The following is a 25,234-nucleotide window of genomic DNA, read 5'->3' as shown; positions in this document are numbered from 1 at the left end:
AAATGTTTACAATAAAAAATTATATTGATAATCTCTGTGATCCCAAATTTGACAAGAATTGGGCATTTTATTATTAAAAAAATGGGCAAGACTTACACATTTAAAGATACTCGTACTTTGAAAGATACTGATTATAAGCTATGTCTTTGACCATTCAAATATGATACACATTCTACGAATAATGTTTGATTTATAATAATTATTGACCTAAGAATGCATAAGAATGAAAACATGCTTGTAAAAGTAAATTTGTACCTACAAAATGTAATTTATGCCACGAAATGTATTCGAAGATTTTCCGTTATCTGAGATCTTTCTTAAGTCGCGAACGTCAGTAGAGTCGGCGCAGGGTGAGGTATCGATTCCGTTTTAAATTCGCGCTTTTCTATAGTCGGCCAATTTATTCCGAGACTATGACATATCTGGTCCATTAATCACCATCCTCGCCCCGGAGCCAAACCGATACAAACCGTTCCGGACGGGGCGAAGACGAATAAGGAATTCGTCGAAAAGAGCCGATCGGATGAATTATTAGAGGCACGAATAGAAAGGAACCGATCCGTCTTTGGCAGGGAAAACTTTTCAATTTATTTGTCATAGCCAATAGTTGACGACGTGTATGTGCGACTAGATTGATTTTATCTGAGAGAAAAAATGCTAGATGTATTTATTTATTGATTGTAGCAGCATTACGGCTTTCGGCCAATGTGTCACATAATATCATACAGTGTGATATACAAATTTACAGTAGCTAAGTATATATTGTAAGGTTAGCAAAGAATAATATGTTCAATCCTAAACGGAGTATTTGTACCCCATAGGGTGGAGCCATGGCTTACATGTAAATTGTACGTAAAACATTTCACCGTGGCACAGTTCACCGTGATGACGTTCGGAAAGAGATGACCATATACTATACGGTCACCAATTTTATTATATTCAATACGAACATTAATTTAATTTTCATAGCTGATTTTGGCAAAATTCATGAATTCAATAATGAAAACCTAACCTAACAAATAACCCAATATATCAAAGTTTGTTTGCTGCAGGCTTCATGTAAAGTGTAAACCGACAATAACCGTGTTTTATTTAGACATGAATTTTATGTCAGTATATACGACCCAAAGAGGTTGGACTATCTTTAATATACGGCTCTATACGGCCTGATACAACATTCTACGGTGAAGTGTAATACGGCGAACTGCATACGTACAAGTTTCCGGACACGGGGGCAAGGACGATTATATTCAAACTATGACACTGAATTGCGAATTGTGATGGTACTGTTTTTTTCCCCGATCATATCCGATCCTAATAAGATCATATATGAGTCTCCATAGAGTGATTAACAGATTTTGTTTTTACGAGAAGTGGATGTCAGCCACTTGCTCAACCTATTATGTCTATACTGTGACTCATACACAAATTGTGTACTTTGCAAGACCCAGGATTCGAACCTGGGACCCACGACGCGATAGGCCGATGCTAAATCGTGTATAGCGTTAATTATTGATTATCTTTGAATGCAATGTAATAATGTAATAATTATTATTTTCTACAAACAGTTTACCATATTGCATTTGAAAAATAAGCAATACCTAACACTACCATTGCAGTTTACAGTTTCGTGTCACGGCCTGTTATTATCGGGCAGTGATTCCCAGCTTTTTATTTGGTGGATGGAACTCTTAAGATATTATTTTTTAAATCTCGTTGAACCCCTACTCGAAAGATACAAATTAAGGACCAGGGTGAGAAATTACAACTCAGCGCCGCAGATGAAAATGTTCTAATCCTCACGTAATATACCATCAAAAGTTTTATTATTCATAGTCATTTCTTAATTTATGGTTTTCATAGAATGTTTACCCTACATAACACACGATTTGCCTTTCAGCACGGTATCTCACTGCCGATAGAACAGTTGTTAGTACAATTGATTTCCTCTATTTTGGTTCCTTCATAAAGCTGTTAGAAAAATTCTCTTCTCAGCTAGAATTCGCTGTAGTTTCATAATAACTATGATGTGATATATAAACTTAAATAATTATTGCTTAAATGCGGGTCACATTAAATTTATTTTAGTTTATTACTAAATAGGTTTCAAGATATATCTACGTTATGGATGAGCTTTTCCGAATTTTCTCGGAACCCTTGACAGATCTCGCAGAGCCTCACTTAGAGGGAATCACTTTTATTGAAATAAAATAATAATTTTAACGTTAATAATAACTACTAAAACAAGAAACATTATGCGTGTAAATTTTGTACCTATGTGTTTTATTTTTCCATATGAGTAGAGGATCTTGCGTACATTCAGAAAATGAATAATTTAAGTCCGACTTTATCGTTTGTTCTATGTGTTTAATCGACTGTTCATTTTTACTTTTTATTTTTTATTTACATCGGGCTTAACATATTTTTATGTATATTTTTAAAAAGTATTATTGTATACCCAAGTACCTACTTCGATTTCATAAAAATGAATGCGCGAGTATTGTCTCCTTTTTATTTTAGAATATCCCTCCTTTTTAAATCTCGAGTCGTTTATTTTCTACTTTATTTTTACGAGAGCGTTTCCTTAAGACCGCATTTCAGAAAACGATTCAACAGTTTTACCTTTGTTCGACATTAATTTCACAAATGTTTACGACTGCGACATTCCGTAGGCCCTTCTTCCCTTCATAAAGTCTGCTTATCACGCGAGAATGAAAATAACACGTTTGTTTTTCTCTTTCCGAAATTGGATTTTACCGTAATATAAGAATTTCTCTCCGTACGAAATGCGTACGGTTCATTTTTTGTGACACGGCAGTTTTCCTCGTACGTTTTCGATATAAGTTATCATCACTTTCTTTCTCTCGCTCTGAGTTTTTGTCGGGCTGTAGACGGTTTTGTATGCCGTTACGGTATGGGGGTTTTACCGCCCGGATCTGATAAAATTTTGAAACATCTGTGTGGAAAAACAATGCAGTAAATATAAATCCGGCGTGTGATATAATATTGAGTCTTTTATAGCGAGAAACTTGTTTCAAAGTATATCAATATGCTCAGCAAGATTTATAGATGGGTACAGTAGTGAGTAAACTATTTATTGCAATAGGGAAATTTTATATTCCTTAGTATTTTTATACTATTATGGTCTTCGGTTAATTTTTGCATTGATATCAACTGATATTTTCATTTAAAGAGTTTAAACCTTTAATACAGAGTTAATTAACATTTTATAGTCGAAACTCAATTTATTTGATTTGATAGTTTGAATTTTAATGGATTTAAGTTTTGTACTATTCCATTAGAGTCTTTTTTTGCGACCCATGTTTCGCCTTTCGGCATCTTCAGGCACTATGTGCACTCACCAAAAGATAAATACACATTGACAACGAATACAATTAACTCTAATTAATATAACAAATTAATACAATAAAGTAACTAAAAACTTTATGACCTACCTATTAAGTCAAGGATCACAATAAAAAATATAACAAACAAATTATAAATTGTTGAAGTATTTGTAAAAAAACCCTACCTTATTAATAATAATACACTCGGTAAGCGTAGATATTATATAAATCGTCAAAACCTAATAATAGACCATTAGTAATTGTAAACAATAAAAATACTACACTCAAGATGTGTAAAATAGTCCATCGGGGTCGCAAAAAACGACTCAAATGAAATAGTACGAAAGTTAAATCCATTAAAATTTAAATTCAAATTCCATCATGTATCTTCGGTCGATAGTATTAATAATATGTAATGAAGTTTGAGTTACGTGACATAAGAAAAAAATCGGGAGCCTTTCTTCAACTATTTAAAAAAAATCTTACAGAAATTTCATAAAGTTTCATGCTTATAATAATGAAAATAATGGCTAATTATTATCCAAAAAAATGTTGTTATTACCATTCAATGTAACAAATTAATAGACCCTCTCTGTTAGACTTGACTATCACTATTTCAATACTTTGTTGATGTAAAGCCGTTTATAAAGTCAAAAAAATCTTGTCATTCGTACACTTCAATTGCTAGACTCTCCCAATTGTCCCAACATAAAGATTTTCAATTTGAATAATTATTTTTTTCAGGATTCCGAAGGAGACACTCCTCTTCACGATGCGATTTCTAAGAAACGTGACGACATGCTGACACTACTGCTGGATCACCAGGCTGACGTCACGCTGACCAACAACAACGGCTTCAACGCGCTGCACCATGCTGCACTTCGCGGAAATCCAAGGTTCGTAATGCTTCCCAATGTTACAATGTTAAAGAAAACTAAACCAAAATGGTCGAAGGGGATAATTTACATTACAACTTTAGACACTACACTAGATTCATTATGATATCCGAATATAAATATATAAGAAATGACAGCCCTGCATAAGCGCGTAGGTAGATGTAGAATATATTAATATAATTCCGTGTCTTGAAATAAACGACTCCAAATCTAAAATCATTATGATAGATAGAATCAGCCAGTTACTCAATAACGATATTTATACTTCAACATACGTAATTTTAAAAACACTTATGACAAAATATATTATAACCAATAAAAAAAGTCTTAAGTATGACGCATTTAGCATAGTAGTCTATGTGCATGGGCGCGATACCTGAGAGATGCAGGTTTGATTCCTGCGGGGTGTCTTACTTTTTTCAAAAATATTTTTTCTATTGGTTATTATATATTTTGTCAAGTGTTTTCAAAATTATGTACCTATGTTCAATAATACCATTCCATCATTTTATATGCGGTACAAATTATCGAGTATTATTTCTATTTTTTTCATCCTGCGTGACTGTGTGTAGTGTCTGGAACAAAAAATTTACTTGAGACAATTTTGCAGGATTTTTATTCCTGCATTATTAGAATGTACAACACGTTATTTACTTGCGTTTGCTTCGAAAGTTTTATCCGCTACGTTTTAAGCAGTACTTATGGTGCGGGCGGGCAGCGTTCGCATCCCAGCGTATCGCGAATACATACATCCCACAATTCCCAGTTGTTTACATGCAGCCGAGTTTGACCGCGCCATGTTTTCCATAGTTAGGATTACTGCACTAAACGTAGTGTTCGCATTTCCCGGCACAGCAAACAGAAAATAATATTATTAAACAAACACGCTAAAACCGCAAGCCCGTAATGTGTTCATGAATGTCAATATTGGTTTTAATCTTTTCCATTTACAGCGACGGGAAGTTATTCTACATTTTAGCACATATCATATTGGTATGTAATATAAATAAATAACCTTCTTTACTACAGTAGTTCACAATATCACTTCCGGTCGAATTTGAGAGGGAGAAATATGTAGGTACTCCCTTCCGTTTTTTGGGCTTCCGTAGACATCGTTTGTGGCTTGGTAGTCTTCGGAGCGATAAAAAAACACGGTGATGGTTTGAAGAAAACGGCGAGGTTTGTTGCTCAATACAATTACGGTTGTTAAATTTTGAATAAAATTATGTGTCGAGTAGGTAGTGTCATTCTATTTGTAGAGCACACGTCCTCGCGTATTCCTTCCCTCGACGTCACCAATGATCAACTCATGGCTGCTCTGACCATTTCGAACAATGCGGCTGAAGAATTGGGTAATACATCTCATAGGTACTCAGGTAGGTGTTAGAGTTAGACATTCGTTGATACCAAATTCTTCCAATATATTTATATTTCTGCGCATGGCCATCCATGGTAGATATCTAATGTACTACAATATGTCCAAACATTAGTTTTTGTACTTGCTTTTTTACTTAGTTATAAGGTATTTAAGTTACCTATTTTATTGTATTAATTTGTTATGCATATATCCATGAAAATTAACTATATTCGGATGCCAGTGTACATTTGCCATTGGTAAGTACATACAGTGCATGGAAATGTCAAGGAGCGAAACAAAGTCGGAAAACTTGAATCAATTAGAATTGAAATAATATTTTTTTAGCACGGACATGTTACCAAATGAAAAATGATACTGTCATCCAGTGGCGAAGGGTGGAGGTAGGCTGTTAAGATTCACCATACACAGAGCACACTAAACTTAGTCAGTACCTAATACGTATTTGTTTTCATTGAACTGGGTCTACAATTTACAGCTGATGAAGTCGGTTAGTTTTCAAAATTCAATTAAAATATGCGAAAACCAAGCCATACTAGATAATAGTCAATAAATATTAGTCTATATATAAAATATCTAAAATTATGCCATTAAATCATAAATATTTTGGATATTTTATAGATATAATAATATTTTCCTATCTATTATAGTTTGGTTTAAGCAGGGTTTAATGAATTAAAACAAAAAAAATATATGTAATATGAATTCTTGTATGAATGAAAACTGTGCACAATTTTATCGTACCGACCAAAGTATACCAAAACTATTATAGTTTGGTGAGGCAAGGTTTAATTATTTTTTGAAAACTACCCAACACCATCTGTAAATTGTCTTAGTTCAACAAAAACAAATACGTATGACTAATAAAGTTTAATGTGCACTATTTATGTCAGATCTTAACAGCCCACCTCCACCTTTCGCTACTGCTGTCATTATAAACATGAAAGAATGTTCAAGTGATGATTTATGTAATAGTTAATTAGTATTTCAAGTATGCAAATATTAAAAGACACATCGCAAATGATATGACCACACATGGCTCCGGGGCTCGTGTGTGGCTCAAGACCTCCAGCTACTCTAGTCAGTTACCAGTGCGAGAGGCAATATATCTCGATTAAACCCACGTTCGGGCCGTACATCCGCGCCCTCGCCGAAGGAGGCGGCGGTTTGGGGCGCCAGTGAAGTGCCTGGGTAATCTAGTCACAGGGTATAATATTCTGCCAATTAACAGAGCGTTCTCGAGTTATGACGCACCTGAGGTTTTCGCAGCGGGTGTTTTGATAACTGTCGAATCTTTAGATGGCTGCTCTTAATAAGTTAATCTTCCAAGTCATTATTTTAGATGCTCCCTTTAGTCAAAAACATATTTACGTCTATCTGATTGTCTGGTCAATCACGCGAATCGAGAAAGCGAATGTAAGGTTGTACGAAAACATAAAATTTAAATTCTTATTTATTTTCACGGACTTCATGCTTGCATCTAATTTAGGAACATACCTAAAAATATTGTCACATGTCCCTCGATAAAGTTGGTCCCTTACCCATCATCATTGTTTTAACACTGACAAGTAAAATGTCTTGCATAATAAAGTCAAATTATTTTTTCCACATACATAATTTTGAAAACACTTCTGAGAAAATACATATAACCAATAGAAAAAATCTTTTTCAAAAAAGTAAGACACCCCGCAGGAATCGAACCTGCATCTCTCGGGTATCGCGCCCGTGCACATATGCCACTATGCTAAAGGCGTCATACTTAATTTCGACAAATTTTAACTTATGGCTTTTAATACTCTCTGAAGCGCTTTCCAAATTGAGCTACTATTGGAGATCGGCTTTTGTATTTAAATTAAAGTAGGTGTTACTTTAATTACTAACGTACGTCACGGATCACTTCAGTTTTAACTTACTTGAACTTGCCAATAATTTTTAATTAACTATATTTTTTATTCAACGAAGATTTAAGAATGTAACATTCTAGTTATTGAACATACATAATTTTGAAAACACTTCTGAGAAAATTTATTACTTATTCTTAAATTTTGTGAATAATTCGTTGAATAATAAAAATAGTTAATTAAATATTATGTTACATTTAATGATCGATGAAGTCATCCTAATGGCCAGAATGATTTCTGAAACTTGGAACTACGCAGATGACCCGTAAGCATTTCAGGCTTATTGAAAATAAATAAAGTTGAGAAAGCATTTAATTAATAGAATTCCATTTTATAATATAAGTCATATTAAATTTCACAAAATTATCATGACTACTGAAATCATTTCATATATCATACCTGAAATGGGTCACAATTTTTTCATATATTGAGTGAAGTCACAAAACTGCATCATACACCAGCCAAATACAATACGTTTGTCCAAGTCGAAGAATGACAATGAAAAGGTGTTTTTACCCACTTTATTGTAATATTTTTTTATATAAGTTATAATTAATTATATTCATTGTCATCGTGTTGGTGATTGCACATAGTGCTTGAAGATGCCGAAAGGCGAAACCCGGGTTACAAAAAACGACTCAAATATAATAGTATACAACTTATATCCATTATAATTTAAATTTAAATTCCATCAAGTACCTACATACCTTCAGTCGATAATATTAATATTAAAAATAGAAATGGTTATTGCTTCCCCCTTCAAAATTGTTTTACTTATAAGTAGGTTTACCATACTTATGAAACTCTAAACCGGGACAGAAACGGGATATATGGCAAAGAAACAAATTTAACCACCAAAAATGGTTTATTACTAATGTTATGTGCAAAAAAAGAATACAGAAGGTCTGCTGCAGCAGAAATTCAAATTATTTTGTTTATTGTAGGTACCGGTCGTAATTCTCGCTGGAATGAATTTTTTTCGCACCCTTTCCCGCCGTCTCATCACATATTATACGCTACTATGGTCAATCATGACATTAATTTATTATTGACAATCACTCATACTCGGAACAGCCGGGACAAAATGCTTAACCGGTCGGGACGCAGGGACCAATGTGTGAAACCCGGACAATCCCGGTCAAACCGGGACGTATGGTAAGCTTACTTATAAGACAACTAAATGATTTTTACATTATTATCAGTTAATTCCTATGTCCCTATTATGCGATCGACATGCGTGCACTGCAGTGTGTTTATTATTACTGGTTGTTGCTTATGGTAGTATTTCCGCATCGATCCGTGAGGTCGTGTCACTGGCTGGAGGCGGTGGTTGGGGGGGTCCCGAGGGTCGCCAACTGCGCTCGCAACTCTCCTAAAGGGATTCGCGCAATAAACAAACAACGTGATTTTACAACTTCGCAAACGGTGGATGGAATTACCTCCAGGCTGCTAATTATTCGCGTACATTCGCGCTTAACGGCGATCCGATTAAGCACCGCGTATGAGTTATCGCTACATGGCAATTTGAAAGCGAAAATCACGTGTTTTTATGCGACACTTACTACCTCGTGAAGCAACATAGTAAGTACTACACAATATTGTGATTATTTTCTATACTTACAATATAATATAATATATCAGAAATAAAATTGTATTAGGTACTTACAGGCGTGCATTTTTGAAGCAAGTATTAATAGACAATTTCGAAAAGTTTTTAATATCAATGGTCAGAATTTTAATTAAATGGTAAGTATTTATTTTAAAGTATCGGTATCAGCCCACCAGTTTTAATGTTGAATGTAAAATATTGGTACAACAATAAATGATATTCATAAATCAGTTGTAAAAATAATTACAAGATAAAAAGAACTTTTAATATACAACGTTTTTAAATTTTCTGTTGAATCATATAAACTTGACTTGACTAGCTTAAACGATCAAAAAAAAATGTATTTGGTAGAAATAATACTGAAATGTCATTTTGACACTCATATTGATTTCCATAGTAACGCACGTATTAATAATTTTGTTTTTAGGACCCTAGCAACCAATAATAGTGGATTGGATTACGGATTTCTTCCGAAATAACTTTTCATACAAAACAGAATTAACTGAAAATGAATTTAATTCTACAAAAATGGCTAAAAGTATTAAAAAAAATGCATTGGCATCGTGTTCTGATATATTATAAAAGTTTCAAATGTCAAGCTAGTCGGGAAATTAGTTAAAAATCGATTGTAAGATTTGTACCGGACAAACAACCACAGGACAAATAAGAATACGACCTAATACAAACGTTGTAATAAATAATTATTATTTAAATGACTTGGGCCAATAGATAAAACCCATATCTATTATTATTTTGATAGTATGAAAAGTAAAAAATATTCAATGGGGCGCACGGCATTTTAGGGTTGCCATTATCGCACATAAAGTATATTAGTCTATGCTCGCACGCAACATACATGAATATCGGTATGAACAAACTATTTATGATTACATTTATTAAAGGGAGATCAACTAAGAAGTCGCACAGGTGCAGAAAAAAAGCTAGTAGGACATTTCACACAAGAAATGCGAATAACCTCAATCTTATGGTCTTAGATTAATCGAATAACCAATCAATGCTTACGGGCCCTTTTAATTAATTTTGTAATTAACGTGTTAATTTGCATTTGAAAAGTAATTAGCAAAAAACACAATTTTGTGCGGCCCGTAAGCTATGGGTTAAAATAACAATTGATCAAAAATTTAGTCTACTACACATATTACAGAAATCATATCAATAAAGAATCCTTAAAATTTTAAACTAAGTAAATACATTTATTATTATTGTCCAATTTTATAAAGAAAAGAATCTCAGTGTACAACAATTAATAGTAGGTACTTATGATATTAAATTTATCTCGATTACAATAAATGTATGCTAAGTTAAGTTAGGGTTCGTGGATTTTTTAGAATTTCAAATTTTTAGGACTCACAAAAAAGGTTTTTTTCAACGTTTTTTAAAACTACCAATATAAGTATCATATAATTAGTCCATTAGACTAATTTTGTGCGGCCCGTAAGCTATGGGTTAAAATAACAATTGATCAAAAATTTAGTCTACTACACATATTACAGAAATCATATCAATAAAGAATCCTTAAAATTTTAAACTAAGTAAATACATTTATTATTATTGTCCAATTTTATAAAGAAAATAATCTCAGTGTACAACAATTAATAGTAGGTACTTATGATATTAAATTTATCTCGATTACAATAAATGTATGCTAAGTTAAGTTAGGGTTCGTGGATTTTTTAGAATTTCAAATTTTTAGGACTCACAAAAAAGGTTTTTTTCAACGTTTTTTAAAACTACCAATATAAGTATCATATAATTAGTCTAATGGGTTGAATTTTTTCCGCATTCAGTGTAATAATTAATTTACACTATATACGTCAGTGGCGAAGAATACATACTAGGCGATTATTTAAAGCCTACCTTCTTAAGAAAAATAATTTTTATTTTCATATTGACGTATTTATATAATCACAAATAATAATATATGAAATATGCACAAAGACATCTATCGTATAATTGTCATAATATTACGATCTTTTCCCATATTTCAATAAGCACCATCTATGGCATCTCTCGAAAGTTTAAAAAAATAAAACACACCGCGTTTCGCTTCACGCATAATAAATTAATTTAATAAAATTAAATACTTAATAAATACACAAGTTTTACGAATGTAGCATTCTTTATTAAATATGCATATTGTATAGGATTATTTTGACGTGAATCGTCGAGTTTTTCAATATGAAGTTTTTTCTCATAATTTCAAAATGTCTGGCGTCCCGCATACAAATCTACAAGCTGTTTCGTTAGCGCTTGCATCGCTAGAGCACATTTATTCAAAATAATTAATAAGAAGATAATTTAAAAAATAATTTCTATGGGATTCAATCACATAAATATGTATTGATTGTTGTTAAAAATATAAAATAATTTATCTCGTGATTTTTATTAATCTATTAGTTCACTCATTAGACAATTTATACATCTGATTTTGAATGTACCTAAGTCTGTGTTTTAAATATAGAAGTATTTTAAAATGTCTAGTTTTACCGGTTAAATTATAAATTGTTATGGAACATAATATATATACAACGGATATTTTCAAAGATGATAGGTAATATATTTTGAGCGTATGTTACGTTTATAAATGTTTAGGAAAATACATAAGTAATTCAAACCAATTGCTTATTTTTATAAACTAATTATAACAAACCAATTAAGCTTTTGAAATTTCATCGATTTAGCGTACCTATTCATCAGTAATATTGGGTTATCTTCTTATTTCCCGTAAATATATCTGACAAGCATGGTTACTCCCACAGCCTACCTCTTTCAAAAAGTCACCCTTCGCCACTGATATACGTAATTCCGAGGTAAATGTTAGATTCATTCAAACATTTTGAATTCATTGATCAACGATTGGTACCTAGTAACCGTCCACGCCATTTGTGTTTGAGGAAATATTTTTTTATATCTTTTATTTTGTTAACTGTCAATTCATGGTGGAACTGCATTGTATTGTTGTTTTTATTTAATAAAACGCATTTTTTTGTAGTACTTATTCCACTTTTAATCAATAAATTAGGACCGGTTTCGTCCGCCTCAGAGGGACATTTTCAATGTATTATGTTATATTTTCAATACCCTGGCCACACTGTTCGTTTGTTTACTAGCTAACCGTTCTTATTAAATAGTACATTAAAGGCACTAAAAGCTTGCTCATATTGCATCATTGAGGCATTTTGTAGATACACATCAATGCTGCCATACGAAATGGGCGTAAGGGACAGTGTTGCCATCTTTTCAAAGTGGAATTATAGTACAGAGCCTCCAAAATTATAGTATTTGGGGAAAAAACATAGTACGCGTTATCATCTGTTGAAAATGTATAGGATTTTTGTTTCTCAGAAAAAAAATAACGGAGAATTTGATTAACTCCGAGACCCCTTTTTATTTAGGTACCTCCTTCACCTACCTAATTCAAGAAATTTCATTTTAAACCAAAGTCAAGGGATTTTTTTACGTTTTTCGAGGATTTTCCAAATCTTCTTATATTGCAAAATTATAGTACTTTGAACTAACTTATCGAACGGAAATATCGAAAATTTTAGTACTTTTTACATATTTTTTCCGATATTCAAAATTATAGTATTTTTGGGCGTACTATACCTGTTTTATATCGTACATAGTACGCGGACCAAAATTATAGTACAAATACTATAATTATATTACGGTTGGCAACACTGGTAAGGGATGAAATAATAAAGAAAAACAATAAATACTATTCTAATAGTAACAACCAAGGCACAATCTGTTCTGGAGAGCCGGACAGAAGACCTTCACCAATCATTAATACATACTAATAAAATAATATTTGCGACTCTCAGCTTTTGAAGGTCGTTTATAGATCGATACCGAATATACCGAGAGATAAAATACACCATTGCTTTCATTTAATAATATAGACATATTATAATAATATATTATATTATCTAAGTCGTAATACTTATGTCTAGTATTACTTAAATCTATTCTTGACGCTAATTGCCCCGGATTATTTATGGTACAATAATAATTGGTTTAAGAGATCATGTTTCCCGGATCAGAATATTCCTCGTGTGTTGTCATACACTCTTGTTAGCTGGGAGATAATTACTCACAATTAAGCAGATGACGAGGCCTCGCGCTTAACATTTTGGTCACCGCCTCTGTATTGTATTGTAGAGTGGATATATTAGAAAATGTAAGCCTTCAAATCCGATTATATTATTTATCTCAACGGTTTGAAAAGAAGTGTTCTTGTTACGGGTTAATTCACTTAATCTGCCAATTAATTAATGAAATACATTGAGACGTAAGTCCTTATCTTCTTACATAAAATCGGATTATTAATCACACTCGTTCTAATATTTTCTCTAATAATTCACATCCGATCAATGATTTGAGTTACCCCATCTCCACCCGGCATGTATGTGCACGGCCGCTTCCATAACGTGTCATAATGAAAAGATTTTAGTGCCATACGTCCTTGTCCGAGAATGCAGCTGCACGGGACTGATGTAGCAACCATGCCCCTTAGTGCTTAAAAAAAGAGTTTTTTAAATGAGAATAAAAAAGAATCCTGACTTGCTATGCCTTCATTTATCTTTAATGGTATGGCGTGTCCTCTGTACCCGTGTACTGAAACTCTGCCAAAACAGAGGAGTTTAAACTGATGATCTGTCCTTCATATGACGCAGAAAATTTTCAAATGCCTCTGATTCAACAGATGTTGGTTGCCACAAGCAGACTCCAGCACAATGCTTGGCTCTTCACTTTCGTTCTCGAATCAATAACTTTTAGCATTCGCAAGTCTCAATATCACGTGTTGAAGACTGAACACCACTATTTAACGTTTGAACACTAAGTAATTGTTACGAATTGCGCAAGTTGATTTATTTTTCCCTTTGTATCTAGCAATGAAATTATAACTTGATAAACCAGCGTGTCTTTAATTACTATTAAATTTCTGGGTCTGTAATCGTAATCTTGAACACGTGAACGCCATTTACAACCAGGGTATTGTGAAAGTTCTTCCTGTAATTACATCTTTGATCATCTCGGCGTCACTAATTCGTTACGCCATGTTATACAGCGATAACACAGCAGCTGGTGAAGGATAAGCATGTGGTCTGATGCTAATACATAATCAGTGGCGCACTTTTGTAGAAATAAGCAATTCGAATGAAGCCAGATATGATAAAACAATAAATAATTGGAACTTTGGTCAGATCGAAGTCTGTATTTTTATTCTTTTCGTTTATTATACTACATGCATTCAATATGTATCTGCAATACCGTGGACTCAATAAATGTATCTATATATTTTATTTGATGGCAATTTGGCACCATTTCGTAGGGATTTCGCCTATCGACGTACCTAGGTAGATAGATTACTACATTGTGTCTGAAGATGTCAGAAAACGAAACACGGCACGCTTAAACTCATTTCTATGAAATAGTACAAACCAATCAATTAGAATTAAATCATTTTTCATAAAAAATTACTTTCGGTGGAAAGTATTAATAATTTAAACATTTTTTATGTATTTACCTGCAATGCATTTCAAATAAGGAAACGTTATTAAATCTTTGTCACTGTGTTGAAATTACAAGAATTTAAGACTTGTAACTACGTTCTTATCTTGTCTTCGTGTGTATATATTTGAATATTGAGCTGAGTTTCCATCGGGTTCACTACCAACATCATCCCTAGGGACTTGTTCACACCGACGACGATGCAACATACCCACTTAATAGCCATACAAGTAAGTGCAGCAGGCACATTGCAATGTACTTGTTTATGTCCGATTGCTCAGTTTACATTGTCACGTAAGGAAACTTGGTTTTCGACAAATGGTCTGTCTTTGAATCTCTCATGGGGGGTACTTTGACTAACTTTGGTGAACCTTTGTGTTTATGATATTCGTATAAGAATTTTTCTAAAACTTTTGATGGATGTGACTTTATATTGTTTTTAGTCAATGATCATGCAACATGTAATTAGCATGCATACATTGAGTATAATACCTACATAGCACAGAGTTTTCTGTTCTTACCAAGATATTTTTCAAAAAAAAATGTGTTCTAGAAGGCAAAGACCAAAACAATGAGTGTAACTTAATTTCATTATCTATCCAACGACCAATTTTGATTTTGGATCAAAATATCTTATTTTCAAAATCTATCCAAGACGATTTTTAAATTTTATTTGAATGTAAAGCTGCAAAAAACACTACAATATTAATAGACATATTGGTTTAAATTAGTTATATATTATTATTTAGTATTAGAGATAAATGTTTAACACTTGAGCTCATATTTTATAGTGGAGTAGAGAGTAACATAGAGCTTGTTTTAAAAAAATTTAAATTCCTAGATAGGTTCTATAAAATTTTCTTTCAAACAAATAAAAAAGTACACTTTGTGTGAACTTCCTCCAACTGCACAATTATGCATTATTTTTGTAAAGAAACGATACAATTAAACGCTCATATAAAATTAATAATATCTGTTCGATTTGATTAAATTATAATCAAAATCAAAATAATGGATATGTAGTAGTAGTACCACGACGATAAATGTGAGTATAATAGAGTATTTCGTTAAACATGGCTTTTAACTTTTTCTATGCCTCACGATATTACTATGGCAGTAGGTAGGTATCTGACAGGCCGCAGACTTTTAACGACGCACATTGAATGTAGAGCGGAGCTCTTACTAAAATCACTGTAATAGCGATGATTTGTGTCTTATGTGTATTTCATAATTATTCAAACAGATGTCACTGTCTGTTTAATTTTTTAGATTATGCAAATCAATCGACAGTGGCTAGTAATTTGAGTTTAAAGACGGACGAGATAACTCGGAAATTTGTATGTGCGACATGTCGATCACGGCCTCATAGAGCGTGAAAACTTGCTGTAGAAACGGTTGAAAAAACCTCTGAACATTTGATGAAAGAAAAACATTTATTTTAAGCTTGTATTGACAGAAATACTTATATTTATTCGGGAATCGTGAAGGAGAATGTGATGAGGTGATAAAAGCAGCAGTGGTGTAGATGGATGTATATGTTTATTGTTTTGGTGGTTTACAGAGAGTTACAATGGTCGGAGTAATATAACGGTACAGAGTATCGCGGTGAGTTAGGTGCCCAGAACGAGTCGCGATCCGGTGGTGATATGATGATAGTTTAATTATTGGTTGATTTTACGTTGTCGAAATTCATGTTGACTAGGCATAAGGTTGATTGCTACGTTTGAAAATATTTATCTTGTTATATTCGTAAGATGTTTGTTATGCGAAAAAATGTCATGAATCAGTGTATTTTTTGTGTTTCACCGAGGCTTTCGTTTAGTGTAATGCTTAGTGCAACAATAAACACACTATATAGGTAAGTAAATTCGCATACATTAATATCAATAATTCATTTTCGATATACATATTACAATACCTATATTGAACGTCAAAACTGTTTAACGAATATCTTAATAAGTCAATATACCGAGTGGTATTGGCGGAAAATAGGAAACGATCTTTTTCTTAGTGCCAATTTCCTTTTTGATGTTTGGAAATATTTCCAGCAGTAGTGTCAATCAATAAAATTATTCAATCCAATCGAACTGATTTCCTCTCATCACCACGGTCCATTAAATGCGTACGAGGTGGCAAGAACGCATCTCTAGGCTTTCTAGTATTCTCTCTTTATATAAGGTTCATTCACAATCTACATCCGGTATTGATTAACTACACCTAACTCGAATATCATACTTACAATAAAAGATTCGTTCGTTGGGTGTGTATTGATATTTATATTTTGTAACCTTTTCAAATTAAGAATTTCCGGGTGATTGTATTGTTGAATATATTCAATAGATTTATTATGCCATTTTAAATCACAATTTTCCTTTTATTACTAGCTACTAGTCGATTAATTGTCAAGCTTTCCCTAAATCATACTTTTTAAACACTAATAATTATATTTTGTGCAATTATTATTGTCAACTATGTGTTGTAATTAATACATTCTCTTCAAAGGCATAATATGCCTATATTCCAAATTCATCATTTCTACTTGATGACAGATTATCATAACAATTGAATGTATTAGTACTGTCATTAGTCTCTAATGAAGTTATAAGTTGACAACGCTATATTTAAATAATGGAGGACTGATTGCAAAGCATGAAAAAGATACTACCAAATAGCAAGTCCCGCACCACACTTTATTTGCTCTCACAGGGAGCAGTATCGTGCAGCTTGTATGTCATTGAAGTTATTTATTCGTTTTGTGGATACTATGATATTATAATAAATAAGGCATACGTCACAAGCACAGCATCTATGGAGCGTACACCAATGAACCAGTTATAATATTATATTATACATTTTAAATGTGAAGCTTACATCTACCTACCGTAAAATTGCAATCAGTAAATGTAGACAAATTGTAACAGAAGTTCTAAATTAATATACGATTTTTTAATTTTGAGTTTAAATAGTTGAAAAATTTATTCAGGAATATGTGATGTTAGTGTTTTCGAGTAACATTCTGTGTAGTAAACAAAGGCTTAAACATAATATTGATCAATATGTATAGTAAGATCTACTTAAGAGAGACTAAACATTAAAAAAAAACGTAAGGGTGACGACAATCCCACCATTAAGATTGATGAAATTCGTTTGATATCAGCACAGTTATTCTTAACAGATAGCATTTTAGCACTTTCCGTTATGTTCATTGATAAAAATTAACACAGAAGGCATTCCATACACAGTATGGTTAACGACGGCTGTCAGCAGTAATAATAACTAAATTCGTAATACGGCAAAAATTTAGGTTGGTAGACATGTCGGTAAAATTTGGGTATGTTCGTGCTGGCGGATACACCTGAACCTAAAAAAAATATATTGAAACGTCTAACATAACCTGCAATTGTATTAGCCATGCCATTGCGATTGTAACACAAATGTAATTCCAGTAAAACAAATACTCTGTTACTATGTACTAGCTACTACTACTCGATATTTGTCACTTTGACTTATTTTTAAAACAGCCGGATCTTGCATCTCAATTCTCAATATGTAAAATTGACGTATTCTACCTCGCTCTAAAAGTTAACAAAGCCTAGAGAGGGGCTGTTAAAATATTTTTTGACAGTTCAGACGGCTAACATAATATTGCAATAATTAACCGCCTGAATACATAAAGTGATACATGTGATATATTGATCAAATTTAGCTCTTTTTAGATGTTGATGTGATATGATAGAATAGCCGCGCAGAACTACTTATTTGGTATTTGTCGAAGATGCAGATAATAATTATAAACAATAAAAACTTAAATATTTTGAATGACATTAGTTGCCATCGTATATATTGTACCTAGTCATATTTATTTTGAATCCTTGAAAAAATGTATTCTATTGATTTTAAGTCAATTGATGATATGTGGAAAATATGTTTTTTCAAGATCATCATCATCATCATCATCAGCCTGAATCTATCCACTGCTGGATGAAGGCCTCTTCAAGCTGCTTCCACTTCTCTCGATCCTGTGCATTGCGTTGCCACGTACTTCCGTAAAACTTTATCATTTCATCGATCCAGCGGCCTCTAGGTCTACCTTGTGGACGTTTTGTACTTCTTGGATACCACTGGATCACTAGATTGTCTCTTCTTCGAGCTATGTGTCCAGCCCATCTCCATTTAAGGCTTTTAATAAACTCTTTTACTTCTACTTTTACGCAAACCCTTGTCTGCTTCCTTATCAACTCATTCCTCTTTTTGTCCTTTCGCGTTATGCCCAGCATGCACCTCTCCATACCACGTTGTGCTACTCTAAGTTTCTGGATCTCTCTTTTACTTAGGGTCCATGTTTCACACGCATATGTGATCACGGGAAGCACACACTGGTTGAACACTTTGCGCTTTAGGCACAGTGGAAGGTCACTTTTGAAAATACACCTACCTATATGTGTATGGCCATCAATAAAGTATCGAGAATTTTTGTTTCAATACGACTGCCCTACTCATGTAAGCTCTTTCGTTTGGTTATTGAAACGGTGTTAGTTATTATTTTAAGGCTAGTTATATAACAAAATTATACAGTTTCAGTTTCTTTTCACGGTTTATGGGAATGACGTATACTTTCAAACTTTCTTAATGAAAAATATAAATTTTACACTGACCCGTGACAAAAGATCACATATCTCTATTTTTTTAAATAAACTATATTAAGTTTTCCTTTGGTGCACCGAAACACAATCTCTGAATGCCATACACATCCGTATTGTACACCCAGCATCCGAAATTAGATTGAAAAATATATATATATAAGAATTTTCAATAGAGTCGGAACCGGATGTGAACCGGCCTCAGACCGCGAAGGGCCTTATTCTATATTCACCTCACGAAGCGTTATATATCGCACATGCGTAGCTATATAAATAATATACGAAATGTCCGTACGTGACTTATTCATTATTCGCGGGAGGAACCTTTTCCACTGCGCCCATGCGATCTGCCGTTCGATCGAAAATTAACCACACACTCTGGAAACTCACTTTGGGGCATCGGAGCCTCGGAATCTATCTAAGATATTAATTAAATGGGTAATTTAATTTATATCTAGCCAAAATAAGTAATACCCATACATTTTTCTACCAGATTTGTCTACATTTAATATGAAAATTGTCGATTTAGTGTTTGTAGTATTATCATGGAATATAAAATCAGCGCCGCGTAAAGGTCTGTATGCAAACATAAAATTGCCATACATTTAAGTAGGTATATTTTTACTGCCATACTTAGATACTTAAGAGCGTACATAAGTGAAACGGCAAATAATTTTCAACTGTATGTGGAACGAAATTTCGGCCGCGTTGCAATTCGGAGAGCGATAGCCGACCTGTTTGCACGTCAATTTGTTTTGTGATGGCGTCGGAGGAATATATTCTTAAATCTTGTAAAGATGACTAAATAACGTTCCGCATGTACTTGAAAAAGAAACATGTCAATGACTATACTATTATTATTACGAATATAATTATAAACATAATATAAAAAGGACGCATTTTGAATTTTTATGACAAATTATATTTCCTTCGGATCGCGTCATTTGCACAATCCGCGCATCGCCTAGTCACGATCTTTTTAGACCATGCCTCAGATGAGGTAAATAAAGCTTTAAATAATAAAAAAATAATATGTTATTGCATATAAATATTTATATTCAGTATAACAACAATTAGTGCATAATACTAATAAAAATAATGTTTAAAAGCATGTCAAAACATGTTTACTGTCCTCATTAAAATAATGCGCATTCAAATTTGTTAGTTTTACAACTCGCTCCATTTTCTGATGCCCTATGCCGTTCAAAGAAATACGTGTTTGCAGAAACGTTTTATACGACCTATTATGTTACGATTGACTCATTTTATTGAGACTCTGAGAAAATGATTTTCAGTATTTTTGTGTACAACTGTGATTCATGTGTCATATATAGGAGATTTTGAACTTCTAAATAGAATTTTAATATTGTTTAAAACATATTTTGGTTAATTCTTCCGTTTGTCATACTTTGGTAAGTGCTGCCCTCAAAATACAGGTAAGTACTGTATATATTGCAACACAACAGTTTTAATTATTAAATGTACGTAAATTGTTTTATCCGTCATTTTGCCGCCCCCTGAAACCTACTTCCTGGGTGTTACGCACCGCCAATAGCCCTGCTAGATGCAGCCTGTACAAAAGAAGTAATTCATTTCGTAAATATCTTGATAAACAATATAAAAATCAAACTGTTAGAGCAATAGCCCATTATGGTAAAATAAACTATTATTGTCAACTTTTCTCTGTGTGTACGCAGTTTACACATTCGCTGAAAACAATGACCTGGCGATCTTCTAAAATTTCTGCCTGGTTATGTTTATATATTGCTACTTCATCGTCAGTACATGTTGGTAAACACAATCTCCGGCGTAGGTTCTCTTCAAAGACTGCAGAGGACGCGATTGTTTTTGGTCGATGTGTGTATCTTTATTGAAATTGGCTATCCGCGCCGGCCATCCACGACACACGCAGACGTTTAAATTGCCCTTTAGAGTCGCCTTTGCCTTGGCCCGTACCTAATATGTAACGCATTCAATAGAGGGTTCGTTCGTGGCAAATATGGCATCTTACATAGGTCAGTTTATGGTGAAATCACAATTAGTTTTATGAATAAAAGTATATATTGAACATTAAGCCGTCGGTACACGACAATTTCGACGTTGCTAACTTCAAATGGTAAAGTAATTAAAATTAAATATAAATATATGAAATAAAAATAAAAGACAAACGCAATGGATATAAAGTCCGCTGAGTGTCTCATAGATTTGCGTTACACGTTATAAACGTTACTATTAAAAATTGTTTATGTATGGCATATTTCTCTGAGAATTATACCTTCTTACAGCCTCACTCAGAATCTAACCCGGTTAACCTATTTCTTGTGTTCCCTGGTTGAATTTTATCTTTTGTATCCGAAAAGTGCGTAATCAAGAGTTATTCCGTTACGATGATACAACCATTTTTGACGGGATAATATTAGATATATAATATAGTGACAAATACGTCCATGATGGCCGCGGGGCTTAAGCGTCGGCCTATAATGTCGTGGTACCCAGATTCAAATCCTGGGTCTGGCAAATACACATATTGTTTTTCAATTTGTGTTTTAGTTGGAGTATGGATCTAATAGTTTGAGTAAGTGGCTAACATCAATTTCTCGTAAAAACAGAAATCTGTTAATTCAAATTTCCACTCTGTGGAGACCCATATGAACTTAATAGGATCGGACATGGTCAAAAAAATAAAAAAACTGACAAATAGTGAAATGTTCATTTATTTACTCAGTAGTAAAAGATCAAAGATCATACGATCTTTCTTTTAATATATATATATTCCTTTAGCAGTCCAATGCGCTTTGTCCACTTCTCCTCTAACGACGTAAACTTATTTGAAAAAAAATAAATTACTTGTAGGTACCAAATTAGTATTCGTAATTTTATCTAAATGTCTCGATATAATTGAGTGTACTAAGTACTAACCTTAAATTCAATTCAAGGAGTTTTGATGATGCGTCTATACAGCCACATCTCGAAAGCTTCAAGTCTCCGTGACATCTCTTGGTTTAGCGTCCATACTTCGATACCATAGAAAAGAATTGAGAGAACATAACAACTTACCATACGCAGTCTCAGACCTAGGTTAAGATCTCGATTGCTAAGTTCTCAATCGAATGGGGAAGGACCGAGAAGTTCTACGTAGTATCAAAACCAGGAAATTAGAGTACCTCGGCCACATTATGAGAGGACAAAAATACAGCATCTCCCAACTTGTCATTCAAGGAAAGATCAATGGGAAGCGTAGCAGAGGACGGTGCCACATTTCGTGGTTTAAGAACCTTCGTGATTGGTATGAGTGCAGCTCCACTGAACTGTTCCGGGTAGCAGGCGACAAAGATGAGATCGCCTTGATGGTGGCCGACCTCCGCTAGGGGATGGCACAGTAAGAAGAAGAGCCTTAAATTGATCCATTTGATAGCTTGGACATGTACTGTCACTGTATTTTATGAATTAGTTTGCGTATTATAAACTGAATGATAAATATATTATAAAAAATAACGGTACCGATACTCTCATAGTAGCGAAATGAATAGTATAGATTTAATTAAATCCTCTGACTTTTGCTGAATTTTAACTCTGATGATGTCACATGAAATCTGTTGAAGTCGGTTAGAGAACCAAGAACCCTACGCCGGCTCGCACATCACAACTCGCCTTATGTGCCTGACGGCCATAAATCAAAACTTCCTAGACCCGCCGGTCAGTGTTGCATGATACAACCTCGCACATATCTAGCGACATCGACATTCGCCGCATTCGCGCGTAATCTCCCGAAACGTCAAAATATACTCTAGATAGACGACGCCATGGCGCAAATATGTCATCAGACCCGGAAACAGCGATTATTATGTATTGGTACCGGAGACATTTAAGGAGAAGTCTCTCGTCTGCCATTTTTATTGTGTTGACTGTATGAACAAACGTCAAACGCGGTGACCGGCGATGAGCGAGCAATGACAGTGTAGACAGAGACAGAGATGGCCGATTGTGCGGCTGTGCGCATGATATCGACACGCAGGCTCTAGCAAACGCAACTCGTCGCATGCAGGAGCGTCGCAGCGTCGCAGTTGCATCGGCCAATCTGCGAAGCTCCATTTGATAACGTTTGTTTCTTAGTTTACGATAATGTCACATCGACGAATTCGTCGTAAGACGCATGCGGCGAGTTCTGATGTGCGAGCCCTCTATAAGAACTCACCGACTACAAGTCAGTCGTGTGTCGGGGGATTAAATAAAGTTAAAAATTGTATTACATAAAACATTCATAATTTTAATATACATAGTTGCCTAATATCTTCGGAAACTTTGATAACAGTTTCAATATTCATTGTCGCATACCGAACTGCTATGAAGTTTGACGTTTCTCCTTAATTTGTTCAATTACTGTAAATTCTTAGCGCGACAAACTTTTCAAGTAAGTACTAATTTTTGTTTAAGTCCCGGCTGGGTCTGCTTTTGACGAAAATAAAAATATGATCGATCATTTTGACGTCGCTACAAAAGCTGGAAGCGTTACTTTTCTTATTGTCTCAGAGCGCTGAATACTTTCCGCATACAAATTTGATCAAGTTTAAATAATTTCCATTGGTAAAATGAGATATCATTTTAAACGACGCGCCCTCTGTCAGTGATTAATGATTTACAAACAATACATTTATATTCTAAGGAAGTCTTTCTTCGCTACGAATCCGAACCTACTTTAAATGGGGACTCCACACTGCCAAATTCGCGAATTAATTATATCGATCTAAATAGAAGGTGAGCCCTTTTGTTCCTGAATATATTGTTCATGCTACTGAATTGTGTGTAAGATTTACTTTTGCATCACATTTAATGTATCAATGTGATTTGTTTTAAATTCTTAGCAAAAAAAGCTTAGGCCGTTATGTATTATATAACAGTAAATACCTATACCCCAGACATGAGATTTCATTGTGAGAATTTGGTGTATTTGAAAAACTGAAGTTATCATTTTACATCATTATACACAGAACAAATAATAAATATATTTCCGATAGGCTATATACCAATACAGTAAAGTTTGACGCAGAGTTTTGAATGTGCGAATGTCCTAGGAATATGTACCACCCATTATAGACGTGCAATAGTATGTGTAATACACCAAGTTCCGTGATTATACATCATTACAGAGTGTTAGAGGAGGGGGTGGGTGGTGTCAAAATAAGGTCTTTTGGAGCTTCTGAAAAAGAAAACGGGGCAGTTTACATTGTAGCCGTCTTTTTGGAATATGGAAAATACGTCTAGCCTGATCAGGCGGTGGATCAAGAGGAGGACACTCCTAACAACGTTCGACTCGCCGCCATCTTGTTTATTCATTCAAAACTAGACTATTGCCATCTACCGGTTTCTAGTGAGATTTTTTTAATCGTTAGAAAAATATATTTAAAAAATCAAATTGGTATGTTTAAGTCACGTTGAATCTCCATCATAAAACTATATCCATTCACATGCTTTACCTATGCATTATTATGTTAGTAAAAGTACCTACATAATATTCTATTCACTAATTTTAGGCCCAAAAGGTTGGGCAATCATAATATTATTCACTGGTTACCTTTTTTAATTATGGCCGGTGAACTGCTTCTCATATACCTACGTCATAAACTGTTATAATGTGTAAAATGTGTCAAGGGAAGTAGTGGGGGATGACCATGGTCACGTTGGTATTGAACTGATTATACAGAAAGGTACACTGAATAATTATACAGTACCTACAGTCATTTCCCTCCATTTTCGAAAGTGAAAGTCACGCTGGCTCTTTTATTCTTTATAGTTTTTCGTCTGGATTCGGGACTTGGAGGTAAACAAATAACACACCGGAATTGGGATGGAAACGACGAGATGTATTTACGTTAATATATTCTAAATGGTTACATTTTTATACAAATTCTTTTCAATTTAATTTTGACGGAT

The 25,234-nt window shown here is 33.7% G+C and overlaps 1 protein-coding gene across 3 annotated transcripts in view; it reads left to right on the top strand.

Annotated features, from left to right (window-relative positions):
- Positions 1 to 25,234, top strand: part of mib1 (E3 ubiquitin-protein ligase mind bomb 1) — an 817,691-nt gene that overhangs the window by 218,728 nt on the left and 573,729 nt on the right. For all 3 annotated transcript variants that reach the window (XR_015071583.1, XM_085955264.1, XM_085955263.1), the window contains exon 11: positions 4,092 to 4,243. Coding sequence is in view for 2 of the 3 variants with exons in the window: in XM_085955264.1 (XP_085811390.1) it covers positions 4,092 to 4,243 (152 nt within the window). In the remaining variant the exon portion in view is untranslated. The remainder of the gene's footprint in view (positions 1 to 4,091; positions 4,244 to 25,234) is intronic.

Source organism: Rhyacophila brunnea, unplaced genomic scaffold (genome assembly GCF_057557595.1).
Source record: "Rhyacophila brunnea isolate RB1 unplaced genomic scaffold, BYU_Rbru_1.0 scaffold_5, whole genome shotgun sequence".
Classification (NCBI taxonomy): domain Eukaryota; kingdom Metazoa; phylum Arthropoda; class Insecta; order Trichoptera; family Rhyacophilidae; genus Rhyacophila; species Rhyacophila brunnea.
This window is presented reverse-complemented; position numbering and strand designations above follow the sequence as displayed.